This window comes from Aythya marila (assembly GCF_965140915.1).
Source record: "Aythya marila genome assembly, chromosome: 25".
NCBI lineage: Eukaryota > Metazoa > Chordata > Aves > Anseriformes > Anatidae > Aythya > Aythya marila.
This window is the reverse complement of record NC_139066.1, coordinates 1,219,761-1,235,948: the sequence shown is the minus strand read 5'-3', so window position 1 is coordinate 1,235,948 and position 16,188 is coordinate 1,219,761. Positions and strand designations below refer to the sequence as shown.

Genomic DNA, 16,188 nt, shown 5'->3' with positions numbered 1-16,188 from the left:
TGGAGAGCCGCCTGCCCCAGCCCTGACAGCAGCCCCTGCTCTGCCTAACCTGGCTCCTGTCTCACACCTCTCTCCATACACCTCAGCACCAGCTCCAAGAGCTCAGCACGCAGCTACCAGGTGCCTACTGCCCACGTGGGCTCCCACAAAAGGCTGTTGGGACCATGCTAAGGGCAGGACCGTGGGTGTGCAGGACTGCTGGGGATGAGTGGAGCATCCCAGACACGCAGCACTGCTTCCTTGCTGCTAGGAAAACGCCACCTTTGTTGTGACTTGGTCCTACAAAGAGGACCCAGGTCCACCGCAGGGGCTGGATGTGTTCTGCGGCAGCTGGAGGCAATTCTGCAGAGGGAAAAACCAGGAGTGGGAGCGCAGCGAGGCCGCCAGCAGCACCTGCCAGCAGCAGCGTCGCCAAGCGGCTTCGCTCCCTGGCTGCCGGGAGCCGACGGCAGCACCACGGGCACCTTCCCCTTCCAAAACCCCAGCACACAGCCGGGGGCAGCTCCAGCAGCACCGGGGGGGCACGCACAGGGCCCCCGGCAGGGCGGTGCGGACACAGCAGCGCCTCGCGAGGGGCGGACGCAGACCCCGGGCCTCGCTGCCCCGCCAGGGCCCGGGCCCCGCGGGGAGCTGCCGGCGGCTGCGGGCCCGGCCCCTGCCGCCAGGATCCCGGCCGCCCCCTGAGGCAGCCCGCAGGGACCACCGGCAGCGCCAGGAGCAGTTTTTGGCCCAAATTCACCGTTTTTGGGGTGTTTGGGGCCTGCGCCGAGCGGCTCGAGCAGGGGGCAGCCCCCGGGGCCGGGACCCCCCCGGTCCCTCTGGAGCCCCCCCCAGTCCCTCCCGGAGGCCCCGCCCGCAGCCCCCCGTTCCCTCACCCGCTGCCCCCCTGCCCGGCTTCACTCGCTGCGCAGTGTCCCGCCCGCCCATTGGCTGTCCCCAAGCGCCGTCCCTCTCCCAGCCAATCGGCGCCGCGCTTATTGGTCTCGGTCCGCCCCGTCGTGCAGGAAGCGAGTGGGCAGCCCCTCCCGAGGAACGGGCGGTGGAGGGGCCGGAGGAGGAGGCTCCCCGCCACCGCGGGAACCAAACGGGCAGCGGGGGGCTTCCGCCGCCGCCGTGTCCGCCCGGCCCCGCAGCCCCGCCCCGAAGCCGCGCGGAGGCTGACGGGAGTTGTAGTTCCAACCTCCGCCCGGCCCCGTCCACGCCTGCCCGCGCGGACTACGGCTCCCGGCACTCCCCGCGGCCCTCCGCCCAATCGCGGCGCGCGTTGTTGTGGGGGCGCGGCAGCCGCCGAGGCCCCGTCTCAAGATGGCGGACGACAGTGAGACAGCAGCGAGGCGGCCGCCGGCGAGGCCTCAGCGGCCACCGGCGGAAGAAAACGACCGCGAGCACTGCAGCGACTGCGAGAACGAGGCGGAGCGCGGCTCGAACCGGGGGTGAGCGGCGGCCGGGCCGCGCTCCGCGGTGCCTGCCGGGCCCATTGAGGCGGGCAGCGGCCGGGAAGTGAGCGGTGCCCCGCCCCTCGCGCGCGCTGATTGGTCGGCGGATAGCACCGCGCGCTGCGATTGGCCGAGCCGCCTGTCGATCGCGCCGGGGGGGGGGCGGGCCGTCTGGCTCCCATTCACTCCCGTTGCGGGAGCGTGTCCCGAAGCTAAGCAGGGCCGGCCGCGTCCGTGGCCTGGATGGGAGACGGGATGGGGCTGCGCGGCCTCGAGGCCACCCTCAGCCGAGTGCCGGTCCCGGGGCGATGCCACCCCGCGTCCCCTGCCCCCACCATAGCCCCCGCGGCCCCTCGCGGTGTCACCCAGTGTCACCCAGTGCCACACCGGGGCCTGCAGCTTGTCACCCTGCGACAGTGCCACCGCCACCCCATGGCCTCGCGCTGCCGTCCCTGGGGCTCCCCGTGCCCTTCGTCACCCTCTTGTCCCCGGGGCAGTGCCTGGGACACAGCCCAGGGCATGGGGGCAGCCGCAGGCAGCTGGCCAGGGGCTGAAGCAAGCAGTGAGGGGCTCACAGAGCCCGGAGGGGGGGAGCTGTGAGACCCCCACCCCGTGCCCGTGGCACTCCGCGAGGTGCTGAGCTGCCCCGAGGCGTGCAGGAGGCGGCGTCCCCGTCCCTGCCCCATAGCAGCGGGCACAGGAGTGCCCTGAAGCTTCACCCCCCGCTTTCTGAGGGGTTTTGTGCCTTTGCCCCACTCCTGCCGCTCGCCCGGCCCCGCTGCCCAAGGAGCTTTTCTCTCCCCGTCAGCAGCTGACGTCGGCTGTCCGGTAACCGAAGTTAATAAAAGGTCACCCAAGAAATATGACAGGGGCCTTCTTTGTGACAGCACAGATGTGCATTTGTATTTTATTTGCCTCCCGGGTGTGGCACGGTGTCTCGGTTTAATAGGTTTAGCCATGCTTGGGGAGATTTTTCTTTTCTTTCCCCCTGACATGATTAGGTTTGCGGAAACCAGATCCAAGCAGCGAGGAGACACGGCACTTAATCACTATTACGGGATGAGCTTTCTCGCCGTTATTTCCCAGCCCAGCTGTTTGGGCTGCTCTTTGCCAGGAAGAGGTGTGTTGGAGCGCTCGGAGTGCCCCGCTGCGGGCATCGCGCCCCCTGCGACCCCGGGGAGTTGAGGGGAGCTTCCTGCCCCTGCTAGGGCTGGGCTGGAGCACCACAAGCTGACAGCCCTGTAACAAGCACGCTTGTGGAGTTCCCAGCTCAGATAATTTGGGAAATAACCTTAAAATGGCAGGGCTAGTGATGGCCAGGAAGATTTCGGCGCTCGCAAGCGCGTCCCCCACCAAGGCTTCTGGCTGCGGGGCTGCGCAGGGGAGAAAAGGCCGAGCAGGAGAGGCTGTGGTTTGCTTTCTCGACGCGTATCAGTCCTGTGGATTTCCTATCGCCCCGCTGTGCTGAGGTGCAGACGTGTTTCTGGTACAGGGCGAGTGCTGTCCCAGCCCACGGGGACAGCAGGGGACGGGGAGCTCTGATTTCAGCAGGAATTTCCCAGCCGGGTGTGCAGAGCGCTGCCTGGAGTCCTGCCCCTGCCAGTGCCCAGTTTGTGCTGAGAGTCACCAGACCTTGGCTCTGGGATTTAAAAACACAAAAATCTTGCAGAGCAATAGCAATACTTCCTTTCCTTTTAAGGACAGGAAAGAGGAATTGAGTTTCCTCCGCCCTGGGCCCGTGTCAGCGCTGGGAAGTGGCTGCCCGGCCCTGGCGAAGCCGGCTGAGTTTATTTTCCAGCACAGGCTCGAGCTTTCGTATTCGTCCTCATTTCCTGCACGTGAGAGGGGCGTTGCGCTCGCGGGCGCTCCAGATCTGAAGCCTCAGCTTCGTTTCTGGCTTCCCGTCGCACGGAGGCAGCGTGCGGGTCGCTTTTTGGCACAACACATCCTGCTGACCGCTCTGTGCCGTGGACGTCTCGGCGGCCCCAGCCCCAGCTGTCTCATGTCCACGGGGCCATCGCTCTGCTGGTGGAGAGCCCGCGGGCAGTTCCCTGGTTTCACACCCGCTGCCTCCTCTTTCCCCCCGGGGCTGACAGGCAGAAGCGAGCTCGGTGCGCGGCGTTGTGCTGTGTGTGTCCGCGCCGTGCCCCGCTGCCCTCGCACCCCGCTTGGTGACGTCCCCGCTGTCTGGGGGCCTCCCTCTGCTCCAGCCTCGCCTCCGCCCCGCAGCCTAACGAGATTACCTGCCTACGTCTGCGCCCGATTAGCCGCAGGTTTGCCAGGAGGATTTGCCAGCAGCTAAATGCGGGACAGACGCCGTTCCTCGCCCAGCGCCTTTCTGGCTGCGAGGCTGTGCCCGGGAGGAGTTGCAGACGTACGTCGAGCAAAGCTGTCGTTTCCAGCTTGGTTCCTGAGGAGCAACCAGCAGAGCTGGGGCCTCTTGGCTCTCTTAGGCGAGGCGTGAAGCAGGCTGAGAGCACGAGCACGGCGTCTCGGTCTGTGTGCTGGCAGAAGCGCTCTGATGGCAGCAGCACTCACACAGCCCCCCTCATGGCTCAGGGCTGGGAGCTCCCGCTCCTGCTGGGTTTGGGGAGCCGAGGGGGCTGCGGGCAGCCAGCAGCAGCCCGGGCACGGTCAGAAGGCCTGGCTGAGCGTTGAGCTCTTCCCCCTTGGGCTTCCCTCCTGCTGCGTGATGAAATAAAGCTTTCAGATGCAGAAACACAGCAGGAACACCTTCCTGGTGCACCCGATGTCGGCCGGCTTCCAGCGGGGCTGCGCAGACAGCGGCCCTGAGCTGGGTGAAGGTTGGTGAGGGGCTTCCAAGGGCCGGCTCTGGAGATAGCTCGGGCTGTGAGCCTCAAGTACGGTGCAGAAAATCATGTGGGCTCCTTTTCCTCTGGCTGGAGGAGCCGTTCCCAGGGAAAAGTGCAGGAAAAGGCGATGGAGGTGACACTGAGGGTGCCTTGCCCAGAGCACCGAACGACCAGGTTCTGTGCTCGGGGGTGGTGGAGCCCCCCAGAAGAGATCCTGCAGGTGCTTGGCAAGTCGGGGTGAGACAGATAGCCCCTAACGCAGCCAGCCTGCCCTCCTCCACCCGCTGTATCTGTCACTGCAGCACGGGTCAAAAAGGAGATAGGAGAGGAGGGAGGCTGGGAGCACAGCTGGGAGCGCCGCGGGCTCCGTGCGGGGCTGACAGTTATCGGCTCCTCGGCAGATGGGAGGGGAGGGCGCGTGGCAGGGCACGGCATGGGGAGCACCAGCAGGGACTGGGCACCCTGGCGGGTAAAGACGAGGGCATTGGGTGCGCTACATGGATGTGAAAATAGAAAACACCTCTGAGCGTTGCTGGGGGTAAGCTGGCAGGGCTTCTGCCCACCCCAATTTCTCCCTGGTCACGACAGCTTTGCTCATAAATCAGGGAGGATTTTCTCCCCGCTTTTACCTGAAAGCCCAGCGTGTCGGTAAAGTGAAATCGCTTGGGCTCGACTCATTAGCGGGAAGTTTGGACTTGGCAGCTCTGATTTATGAAGCGAGGCGACGCCGGCTGCATGCACAGGGACGGGCAGGTGGGGCTGGAGAAGGCAGGAGGGGTTTGGCTGTCGCCTCCGACACCCGCAGCATCCCGAGGTGAGGGCAGCACCGCTCAGCTGGGAGAACCCATCCACCTCCCTGGTCACTGGGACGCGCTCACACCCCCCCCTTTTGCTGCTTGGGGTATCAAAATGGGTAAGAAATCCCTGAAAGGATCTATTGCAGCCCTGGTGTCTGCATGGTGCTTGGTTTCACTCCTCCCTCCAGCTCAGGACCCGGCTGCTGCCGCCCCAGGGGACGCTGTGCGGGGACGGCACCGTCCTGCCCCTCCGCCAGCACCTCCCCGCTCTGCCGGGGTCTCTGCGGGGAGTTAAAAAACCCATCACGCGTCTGCCACCAAAATCAATAGCCGTGTCAGGGCCGCTTTGCTGTAATTACTCGTGCTGTCATGTCAGACCGCGTTCCTCTGCGTCCCGGGGTGAAGTCGGAGCCCTTCCCCTCGCCAGGAGCAGAGCTGAGACGTCCCCTGCGGGCACCGCTGCGCACAGCCCCCGGCCGCCCGTCCCTGCAGAGAGAAGAGACGGTTTTTCCTCATCAGCTGCCAGAGCAAGTGCTTGAAACAGTCCTGCAGGGATCGGGGGCGCTGAGCGAGCTGAGCTGCCTTTGCCAAAGAGCTCCCTGAGCGGGGCAGCGAGCGGCCGGGTGCGACATCGCCCCGCGTGCTCACGAGCCAACACTGCCCGTCTCCACGCAGGTAGCACCGACGGCCTCTCGCTCTCCACGCCGGGATTGCCCTGCACACAGAGGAGCTGCCAGAGCGGTCTGAGAGGTGCTGAGCTCCGGGAGCAGCTCGCGGTGCCGTTAGGTTTGGTGTTTCACAGGGGCCTCAGCAGCAGCCGCCGGTACCGGCGCGGCGGCTCCAAAGCACCCGGCTCCCCTCAGCCTCGGGCTCGGTCGCGGTGCCGCAGGAGCAGCACGAACGGGACACGAGGAGGACGGGCAGCAGGCCCGCGGGGCGTTGCAGCGTCAGGGGAAATGTGGAAAAGCCTGGCCGTGGAGGATCCCAGTGGGCAGGAATCGTCTCCCAGGGAAATGCCTCCTGCAGGCGTGTGGAGGAAGCCCGGCCCCGGTCACTGCTCGGTGGTGCAGAGACGTCCTGGAGCCACAGGTCGCTGCCTCGCCGGGGTGATGGCTCCACAGCACGTCGGGTGCTGCAGCACTCAGCAGGAGCAGCTTCGCTGTCAGCACTCAGCCCTGCGCCCGGCCCTGGCTGTTTCATCCCCAAAACCCAGCTCTCGCTCCCCTTTCCCCTGGTTTCAAAACTCCCCTGCTGCTCCGTCCAGGTTTTTTTTTTTTTTTTTAAGCCTTATTCCCCCTCCTGGCTCTCTCCTTTTCCTGGCCTTTCTGAAAGAAATAGTTGGATGGTGCCGCAGCATACTTTCCAGTGTGTTTCTTCTTTCCTTTCTCTGCTCCACCCTGCTCACCGCTATCTGCTGCTTGGTGAAGTCGTTAAGGAGCCCCGGGAGCAGCCGCACCGAGGGGTTTCCACGTGTCCGGAGGTTCTCCATGCACCGCCCGGCCGGGTCAGCGCTGTGGTCGCGCTGGGGCTGCAAGGAAGAGGCAGCCTCTGATTTGTAGGGTGAAAAATGTGCTGGGCTGGGTCCCTGGAGACCTGCACAAGGAGCTGGGGAGAGAAGAGGAAGGAGGAGCGGGTGTGAGGCGTGCTTTGAGGGACACCGAGGCTCCCCGGGGGCAGGACAGCGTGCTGAAGGCCACCGCACGTCCCCTGTGGTGATCTGTGCCACGGGATGGGGCTTTGTGCCTGGGGGAGATCCTAACGGACAGGGGAGCAGGCAGATGATCTCCCAGGGAGGATGTGGCCACGTATGGAGAGATCCCTCGGCAGCAGCTGTGGGGTGGCCCCGAGACCTCCTGCAGGACAGAGGGGAGGCAGGAGCCCCAGCGCCCGTGAGCGGGCTGAGGTTCTCCAGGAAGCCTCCGCGCTCCTCAGCGAGGATTTTCCGTGCGGGTTGGGTTTTCCAGCTCCGCTCGAGGGTTTGATGTCCTTTGTGAAAAGCAAAAAGCCAAGGGGCGGGCGTTTTTTAGCCAGACAAACTCAGTAAGGCCGTGGGGATGGGGCAGAGCTGGGGCAGGTGGGTCAGCGGAGCCCGCTGGGTGTGGCTGGCCCTGGTCTGTGCCACCCTGTGCTGCGGGCGGTGTGGCTTCAGCTCGCTCCCTCTGCAGCCGTTTCAACCGGAGAATTCCCACCTGGGCCCTGCCCAAGGCCGCAGCCTGGCTTTGGGGACCGCTGGCAGGGGGACACCGGCACTGCCCGTCCGTCCTGCTGCCATCGGGCAGGAGCCGCCTGCAGCCAACCTCTGCAGCTCGTCCGTGCAGCCGAGGACACGAAAGCTTCGGGGGAATCCGCTGCCTGCCCTCCTGCCCGCCTCCCCCCTCACCTCCCCTTGCTGCAACTCGCTTGCTCAACCCCGCAGTTTCTTAAGAGGGTGACGGGAGAGTGGTGGAAGAGCCGCCGCTGGCTTTGCAGGGACGAGCTGACGGGCGTGTTCCCAAGCTGGATCCCTGCTCACGGAGCCGTGCTGGGGACGGGCGCCTCCCCCGTGCTTTGTCCCGACACGACGTTGGGTTGCTGCCCGCACAGGGCAGGGGCTCACACCTGGGGCTTTGGGGTGGTTGCTGGCTGCACGGCCAGGGCCTGCCCTAAATCCCTGGAGAGAGCCGCAATGCCCTGGCCTCAGCGCTTCCCACCCTCTGCTCCCAAAGAGAAGCTGTTGCCCTGGCTCGTTTTTCCAGCCCCAGTCTAACAATAAAATAATTTCCCAATCTAAGCACCACCCATCTCCGGAGCTCGTCGCCCCTGCAGGTGGGGTGAATTTTGCTGCAGCCTCCTTGGCCACGGTCCCTCCGTGGGGCTCAGCCAGGACCTGCTGCAGTGCCTGCTCCCGGGGCTGGACCCACACGGAGCCGGGCAGCCGAGCAAACCCCCGGGGCAGGAGATGTTCCTGCTCGTCCCATTTTGGGAGCTCGTCGAGCAAGAGCTGGGCTCGAGGGATCCTGGGCACAGTGCGTGTGGCTGCACCCCTCGTGCCCGGGGTCCTCCTGTCCTGGCGGCTTGCTTGGGTTCAGAACAGGGAGCTTTTGTTTTCTTTGTAGAGCTTCAGAGACCGTGTAAGGACCGTGTAAGTGTCCTTTAAAAATAAACGTAAAAGGCTGCAATGATGTTTCTTTTGTTCCCCAGTGGCTTGAGTCCAGCAAATGACAGCGGAGCCAAAAAGAAGAAAAAGAAACCAAAACGGAAGAAAGAGAAAGGAGGAGACCAACCTGAGCAGGCTCAGGACCAGCCAGTGAAGGTGACCGACCCCTTCCCGGTGGCCGAGAGCGTCCCAAACCTCTCCCACGTGGCTCAGGGCGAGGAAGGAGCCTCCCAGGGCTGACACCGCCTGTTGTGTTCAGCCACTTGGCTCTTCAAAAGACCCAAGATTCAGTTCCCCGGCCTGGCTTGGCGCATGGGAATTCCCAGCACTGCAGGAGGTGCCAGGGGAGGGCTGTGGGGTGAATGCTGCCCTTCAGTGGCTGTCACAGCCGGGCACAGCAGAGGGGTCCGACCGGCGCCTCTGACTTGTTCCTTCCCCAGATGAGCTGGGTTCGGCCGGGAGCCACCGCTCTGTGCCACCGAGCCCGGCCACCGCCTGCCAGCTTCCTCTGCTGCCCGCGGCCGGCACAAGGAGCGCATTTTCCTTCTCCTTGGACCACGGCCGATGTTGTTGATTTTTGCTTAATTAACATAAGAACAGCAGGGGCTGGCTTGCTCCTCTTGGCTGAGCCCTGGGCTAGCAGCCGGTGCTCTGGGGGGGAGCTCGGGGCACGCACGGTTTGTCCCCGCTGTGGCGGCACCCCCAGTGTGGGAAGTCAGCCCCATCAGCCAAATATTTCTTATATCTTGTCTATCTGCCTGTGCAGAGGATTGAGTTGGGCTTTCTGAGGGTTTCAGACTTTCTTCCTGGGGAATCAGCGAGGAGCTGGGGTCGCGACTGCAGCGCAGAGCTGCTGGAGGTCTGGGTGGGGAGGAGGAAGAGGAGCGTGTCCTTCATCCGCACTGGGCCTCGCAGCCTCGCCGTGTGTTGTCCTGGCCCGCGGTGCCCAGTGACTCCTCTGGAAGTCACGGGCTGAAGCAGTGGGAGAAGAGACTGCAGAAAGCCCAAATGCCACGTGTGGGCTGGCCCAGGGGGTCTGCGTGGCTGTGAGGCAGAGCTGTTTGCTCTGTGTGCTCGCAGCACCTTCCTCAAGCACCACGCGTCTTAAGGCGGTTCATCTTCTATCCCCTTTGCCCCAGGGACACCCAGTAGCTGGGTTTAGGTGTGTGGCAGGTGGCTTCCAAAAGGGTTTGTCCATCTGGTAGGGGGTTAGGAGAAGATGCAGGAAAGGGAGGCTCATCTCCCCTTCCTGGCAGCACACCAAGGCAGGGTCAGCCCCAGTTTCCCCATGTGAGGAGCTGAATCACAGACCTGCTAGCTCAGCATCCTCATTTTGTCCTTTCATCTCCCTTTTCTACCCTCAGGTCAACTCTTTGCCCGCTGAGAGGATCCAGGAGATTCAAAAAGCCATCGAGCTCTTCTCTGTAGGTCAGGGCCCTGCCAAAACCATGGAGGAAGCCAGCAAGCGCAGCTACCAGTTCTGGGACACGCAGCCGGTGCCCAAGCTAGGTACGTGCAACCCCTCACCCTGCTGTACCCCGTGGTCCTGCCTTGTGGTCCCCAGGCTGTCCGAAGAAGCCCTCGTGGGAGCTGTGAGGGTTTATGGCCAGCGAGTGAGTCCTTGGATGGCCCCTCACTGCTGTGTCTGGGCTTTGGTCAGCACGGATCCCCCACCTGCAGACCCTGCTGCAGGAGGGCTGCACGCATGGCTGGGGGGGCTGGGGAGGACAAGCAGCCACCTCAGACGTCTGCTTTGGTGCCTCCTCTATTTGGGATCCCTCAGTCTCATTCTTTAGCCTTAAAATGGACCTTCTGAGCCCATTGTGGCTGAGTTTCACGTGAGGTGTTGCCGGTCTTCCTCTTACCAAATCCCAGGCTGGGAGAGGAGGGGGGCAGACACAGCAAGTACCAGCACCTCCAAGCTGTGGTGCGCATCCCAGTTTGGGGAATCCCACCTCCCGAGCCCTCCTCCCCCTGCCAGCAGCCAGACCGCACCTCCCGCCTCTAGTACTTGCTCCAGCCCTTCCTCCCATCCGCTCTTGATTCTGTCAGCGTGTGTCAGAGTGATTTCAGCGTGTGTCAGAGTGATTTGCTGTCGGTAACGAGGTGTTTCTCGGCATGGCAGGAGCGCTTAGCAGCTGAGCAGACCTGCAAGGAAGAGAGAAGCACAGAGAGGGGTGGGCTGCTGCAGAGCTGCCTTGCTGGAAAGCTCGTTCCCGAGCTAATTGGAGCAAATCTGCAGCGCTCCTGTGGTGCCTGGGATCGTTTTGCTTGCTCTCTCCCCCTGCATCTCCCAGCAAAATCCATGCAGAGCTCCAGAGAACTAGCGAACGAGCCCAAGCCCACGGTGTCCAGATTTCCCCGAAGCTTGTTGTGGCTGCAATTAGCTGTACAAACTTGGCACGGTTGTGTCCGGCCCCTCTTGCTGCAAACACCACGACCGACTCCCTTTTCATGTTGTCAGCACCAGTCGGAGGCTTTGTTTGCTCTCAGAGGACCGTTTGCTGGAAGTGACACTCGGCTTTGGTCCCTCTTTGTGCTCATGCTGGGAAAACCATTGTGAGATACCCCGGGCACGGGGTTACTGAGGCAGCAAAGTCTGATCTTGTGTTTGCCCCTTTCACCAGAGGATCCTGACGTGGCAAACATCATTTCTGCCTCGGTAAACCCTGCTAGGTGGAAATTTCAAAAACATTTTGTTTCTTGAAACAGGTGGAGAGGAAGAGGCACAACACAGCCACAGTGCAGCACGTTGCTGGCCGCGCTCTGGCTGACGGTCACACTGTGTCTCTTGGCACTTGGTCAGGAGCACTTTGGCACGCAGCGTTACATGCACGAGGCTATTTAGGGTCTGGTAGCAAAAGTGCTGCAGCATTTTGGGGCCAGATTTCAGAGTCGTTCAGCACCTATTCAAAACAGAGGGCACTGCCATGGGCGAGCATTTCAGGAACCTGTCCTGTTTCGGCTGTGATGGGGGCAGTTCTTGCTCCGGGTTTTGTTTGCTTCCCCATTGCCTGGAAACCTTTTTGAATCCCTTTTTAAGGGAATTCCTAATCGGGGGGGTGTGCTTCTCTTGGCAGCACTCAAGTGATGCTGCTGTTTGCAGAGCTGTGTTGACATCTCTGAAAAAGCTGGTGCTTTACCCAACACCTCTTGGCTGAATCGAGCGCTTCAGGAGTCAGTGTTTTTGAACAAAAGTTGTCCTGTTCGCGGCAGCTCTCACTTAAGCGCAGCGGGAAGGAAGCCCTGCTGCTTGCCAAATGGCAGGGCCAGAGCTGGCAGGGAGAGAGCCACCGGCCGAGGCTGCGGGGAAGGTGGAGCAGAGCATGGGAAACTGCTGGCTGGTGCTGGGGCTTGGAGAAGGGGAAGGCCGTGCTCTTGTGGTTGCTTTGCCTGGCTGAAGGCTGAAGTTCTGCTCGGCTAGGAAAGGCTGGGCTGGCTCAGTCTGCGAAGAGCAAGCCTGTGGGATCCTCGGCGCGTGTGCACAGGGTGCTTACAGCTCTGCGTAGAGTTCCCCTGCTGCAGGGCGAGCAGGCAGGCAGGTAGGGGCACCATGGTGGTGCTTGTGGGCACAGCTGATGTTGCTGTGGCCTTGAAGCTCTGATCAGTTCGGTCGCTTCCTCTCTGCTGCCTGCTTTGCTCTGCCGTTGCCCTTGAAAGAGCAGGTTTGAGTCTCTGCCCATGTTGTGTTGAACACGTGGCACGTCCCAAAACGGACGGGTGAAACAGCAGCAGCGAGGGTGGGACTGCGGAAGCGAGGCGTGTTGGTCAGACGAGAGTCATGGAGACTTGACCTCAAAGAGCAGAGCACGTCTCCATGTCTCCCTGCTCTCTTGCAGGAGAAGTGGTGAACACCCACGGTCCCGTTGAACCGGACAAAGACAACATCCGTCAGGAGCCATACACCTTGCCCCAGGGCTTCACCTGGGACGCCCTGGACCTTGGGGATAGAGGCGTGGTGAGTAGAGGCAGCTCAGCACACAGAATCACAGAGTTGTAGGGGTTGGAAAGGACCTCCAGAGATCATCAGGTCCAACCCCCTGCCAAAGCAGGTTCCTCAGAGCAGGCTGCCCAGGTAGGCATCCAGACAGGCCTTGAATATCTCCAGAGAAGGAGACTCCACAACCTCCCTGGGCAGCCTGTCCCAGTGCTCCGTCACCCTCACTGTGAAGGAGTTCTTTCGCATGTTGGTGCAGAACTTCTGTGCTCCATTTTATGGCCATTGCCCCTTGTCCTATCCCCACAAACCACTGAAAAGAGGTTGGCCAAATCCCTCCATCTCCCCCAGTTCAGGTATTTGTGCACATCGATAAGATCCCCGCACACGCTGGGTGGGTGTCTCTGGAGCATGGTGAGCAGTTCAGTGCTTGGACTGCTGGGGGTGATTTTGGGGACTGGAGCATACCTTTCACCGCTCCGAGCAGCTCTCCATCTCAACACCTCCTTAGAGCTGGGTGACTCTGACTTCCCCCCAGCGTGCACTTCGCTCTCGTCCCACACTGGCCAGGTTTGCCTGGTTTCTTCATGGGGAAGAACGAGAACTCCATTTCTGCAGCCGCACAACGTTTGGGTCCCATTTCAGGGCAGCTGGGGGTGTGATGGGTGACTGACTCGCTTGACCTGCTCAATCTCTCCTGCTTTAGCTGAAAGAGCTGTACACACTCCTCAACGAGAACTACGTGGAAGACGACGACAACATGTTCCGCTTCGACTACTCTCCTGAGTTCCTGCTGTGGTGAGTGGCACTGCCACCGCGGAGCAGAGGGTGTTGGATGCTAGCGAGCTTGATCCCGGTGATAGCACTGCAGCTGCCTTTGCTCATCCCTTCTCACCTCCTTCCAAAATCTTCTTTTCCCATCTGTCACCACACGTCTGTCTGGGAGCTGCGTCCCAGGTACCGTGTGAGAGGGATTTCTCCCAGTCCTGCCTGCTTCTGGCTTCTTTCAGATACAGGAGCCCCAAACTGTTTTGTTTTGTTTTGTTTTGTTTTCCTCTTTGTTTTCATCCCTCGAGAGCTGCAAAAATCCTGGTAGCTGAGGAGCTTCCCAGTGACCCAGAGCTGTAGGGTGAAGGTGACTGCCAAGTAATGCTGCCAGCAATAACACTTGGAGACCTGTTACAGCTGAGCTGCTGTTTCCTCAGGGCGTTCATGAATTGAGGAACACAGATTTGCTCCAGTGTTGCCAGTGAGAACTGGCCTCGGCCACAGAGTGCAGGAATGTCCCTGGATCCCAGCCGTCTGCCCTGTGACACCGTGGTCACCTCTTGTCCTCCTGCCTGCACACCCACAGCTCTCGGTGGCCTGGAGCAGGACTCAGAGTGTCCCAGGACAGGCAGGGAGGTGGGAGGCAGAAGGAGATGCACAGGGGACCTTAGGTGGGATGTGACCACCGCCTCTTTTCCAGGGCCCTACGTCCCCCAGGCTGGCTGCCCCAGTGGCACTGCGGTGTCAGAGTTGTCTCCAGCAAGAAGCTGGTTGGATTTATCAGCGCGATTCCAGCCACAATCCACATCTATGACACGTAAGTGCTGCTCAGTTGAATTTCTCATCCTTGATGGCATTCCCAGGAGGTCTGACTGAGCCAGCTCTACGCTGTTCAGCCATGGAGATGCTTTGCTGCTTGGAGGAGAAGCTGGGGAATGTTTAAGATGGGTGGCAAAGTTCTGTGCAAGGATGTCTTGGCGCTGAGAGCCACGAAGGGGGATATTGGCTCACCAGTGAGTGAGGTCAGCTTAGAGCTCTGGCTTACAGAAATCCTCCACGGCTGGATGGAGACTGTATTTCCTGGGAAAATCTTGGGTAATAGCTTAAATGAGAGTTCTCCAAATCCAGACCTTACCCCTTGGCCTTCCCTGGAGCTTTGAGTCCTCTGTGCCTTGAAGAGGCTGGAAGTAAATTGCCCAGGGCGTTGGGCTGATCCTCCCAGGTCAGGACAGTTGGGTTTCATGCTATGCGTTGTTTCTTTCCCAAGAGAGAAGAAGATGGTGGAGATAAACTTCCTGTGCGTCCACAAAAAGTTGCGCTCAAAACGAGTGGCTCCAGTTCTGATCCGTGAGATCACGCGGCGGGTTCATCTGGAGGGAATATTTCAGGCTGTTTACACTGCGGGAGTGGTGCTGCCGAAGCCTGTGGGGACTTGCAGGTGAGTGTCTTCAGTTCTCCAAAAAGATTTAGGGCTAGCGAAAACCTCTGCAGACCTTCCCGTGCTGGGATCCCTCCGTGGCATGTTGCAGAGCGCCAGGACGGCTGCGCTTACAGGTGCGGGATTCCCCAGGGCAGGACAGATCAACTCCAGCCCAGGTTTCTCCTCCCCGTGGTGCCCTTCAGGGATTAAGTCCAGCAGCTTTGCTTAAGCTGCTCATTTATCACAAGGCAGCAGAGTCTGTAGCACATGCTCTTCAGGCCGCCCTGGTTTTGCTCTGCGGGAGCTCCTGGCCTGTGAGAGCCCCTCGGTGAGCTGTTGCAACGTTCTCGCTTGCCCTCTGATGGCAGCTACGAGAACCTTGTGCTCTTGCAGCCTGCTGCTGTCCAAGAACAAGTCTCCCACAGCGAGTGTGTTTCTGCAGGTACTGGCACCGCTCCCTGAACCCTCGGAAACTCATCGAGGTCAAATTCTCCCACCTGAGCAGGAACATGACTATGCAACGTACCATGAAGCTTTACCGGTTGCCCGAGGTGGGTGGCAGCAGGGCTGTGAGCTGCGGAGGCAGAGCTCGTGAGTTTCTCCTTGCTGAGCAAGGGATGAGGCTCTGAATCAGGCACACAACCACCTCAGCTGAGGTTCAGCCCTCTTCCTGGAGAACTGGGGTTTCTTTCATGTAGTAAATGGCTTTGTCAAGCCACTGGGCTTTATTTAATTTTTATTTATCTTGCCTTGGTACCTGCATTTTAAGGGCAAATTCTTGCAACTAGAGGACCCTGTGATCTTTTATTTCATGGTGAGTCATACCCTGTCGTCCTAGTAAAACAAGAATGCAGATATGACAGCCTTCATCTGTCCAAACACAGCCCCAGAGTGACCTTGAATTGGGTTAGTCCCTCATTCTTCAGTCAAACTGATCGGTTCTGTCACTGCAGTTGTCCTGCTGGGGAAGTTCACCAGCTGGATATGGGAGAAAAGAAAAACAAAGCATTAAAATTGCCACCACCTTCCCTGACCTTGTTTGCTTCCTTCTGTCGGTCGGAGCTGCTCGCCTCATTTGGAGAACGCTGGTTTAGCGCTGGGCAGCACATGGCTCCTGTCTGCTGCCTCCCGTGTCAGCACAGGCAGCAGCTGCTGTTTTGTGGCTACTTTTTGTGCACGAACCCAGACCCAGAAACAGTCTGTGCCGCTTCACTTGGGCTTCACTGAGCAATCCCAACCCTAGAGCAGGAATTGAGTCAAACGGGAAATAACGGCAGCTCCGTGCAGCACCCTGCCATGCCCGGGGCACCTCTCCCAGCCCGTCCCCACTGTGCTCGGGAGCAGAGACCTGGAGGAAAGCAGGGATCTTGTGTCATTAGTGCCTGGAGGGAGAGGGCTCGGCAGGGGCTGTGGGACTGCAGGTGGGCTGATCTCAGCACAGAGCAGCTCCGTGCTGCTTGTCTGAGGCAGCTGAGAGTCCTGGGGAGGGAAAAGCCACCTTACAAGCAGTGCAAATGATTTGTCCCGCTTCTTGTAGACTCCCAAGACTCCCGGCTTGCGGCCAATGGAGCACAAAGATATCTCTGCAGTGCACAAGCTGCTGACCGAGTACCTGAAGCATTTCCACCTGACACCCATCATGAGCCGAGAGGAGGTGGAGCACTGGTTCTTACCTCAGGAGAACATCATCGACACCTTTGTGGTAGAGGTGAGGGAGCAGGAACAAGACCGGGGGGGGAGGTTCTGGGAGGACGCTGGGACGTGGGAGCTGCTGCAGGGTGGTGCCTTTCCATCCTGGGCTGCCCCGAGCCTGCTCGCAGGGAGCTCTTGGTGGCACTGGCATGTGCACAATGACACTGGCAAAGCCCCTCAGAGGCTCTA

The 16,188-nt window shown here is 60.8% G+C and overlaps 2 protein-coding genes across 2 annotated transcripts in view; one reads left to right on the top strand and one right to left on the bottom strand.

Annotated features, from left to right (window-relative positions):
* The first annotated feature begins 1,260 nt into the window (after window positions 1-1,260).
* Window positions 1,261-16,188, top strand: part of NMT1 (N-myristoyltransferase 1) — a 17,976-nt gene continuing 3,048 nt past the window's right edge. Inside the window, exons 1-9 of the mRNA XM_082779312.1 lie at window positions 1,261-1,433; window positions 8,227-8,338; window positions 9,547-9,691; window positions 12,022-12,140; window positions 12,826-12,917; window positions 13,588-13,704; window positions 14,155-14,325; window positions 14,750-14,858; window positions 15,845-16,015. Coding sequence (XP_082635438.1) covers window positions 1,306-1,433; window positions 8,227-8,338; window positions 9,547-9,691; window positions 12,022-12,140; window positions 12,826-12,917; window positions 13,588-13,704; window positions 14,155-14,325; window positions 14,750-14,858; window positions 15,845-16,015 — 1,164 coding nt within the window. The 5' untranslated portion in view covers window positions 1,261-1,305. The remainder of the gene's footprint in view (window positions 1,434-8,226; window positions 8,339-9,546; window positions 9,692-12,021; window positions 12,141-12,825; window positions 12,918-13,587; window positions 13,705-14,154; window positions 14,326-14,749; window positions 14,859-15,844; window positions 16,016-16,188) is intronic.
* The window catches only part of PLCD3 (phospholipase C delta 3), a 15,733-nt gene continuing 14,416 nt past the window's right edge, over window positions 14,872-16,188 (bottom strand). Inside the window, exon 15 of the mRNA XM_082779311.1 lies at window positions 14,872-15,285. Coding sequence (XP_082635437.1) covers window positions 15,230-15,285 — 56 coding nt within the window. The 3' untranslated portion in view covers window positions 14,872-15,229. The remainder of the gene's footprint in view (window positions 15,286-16,188) is intronic.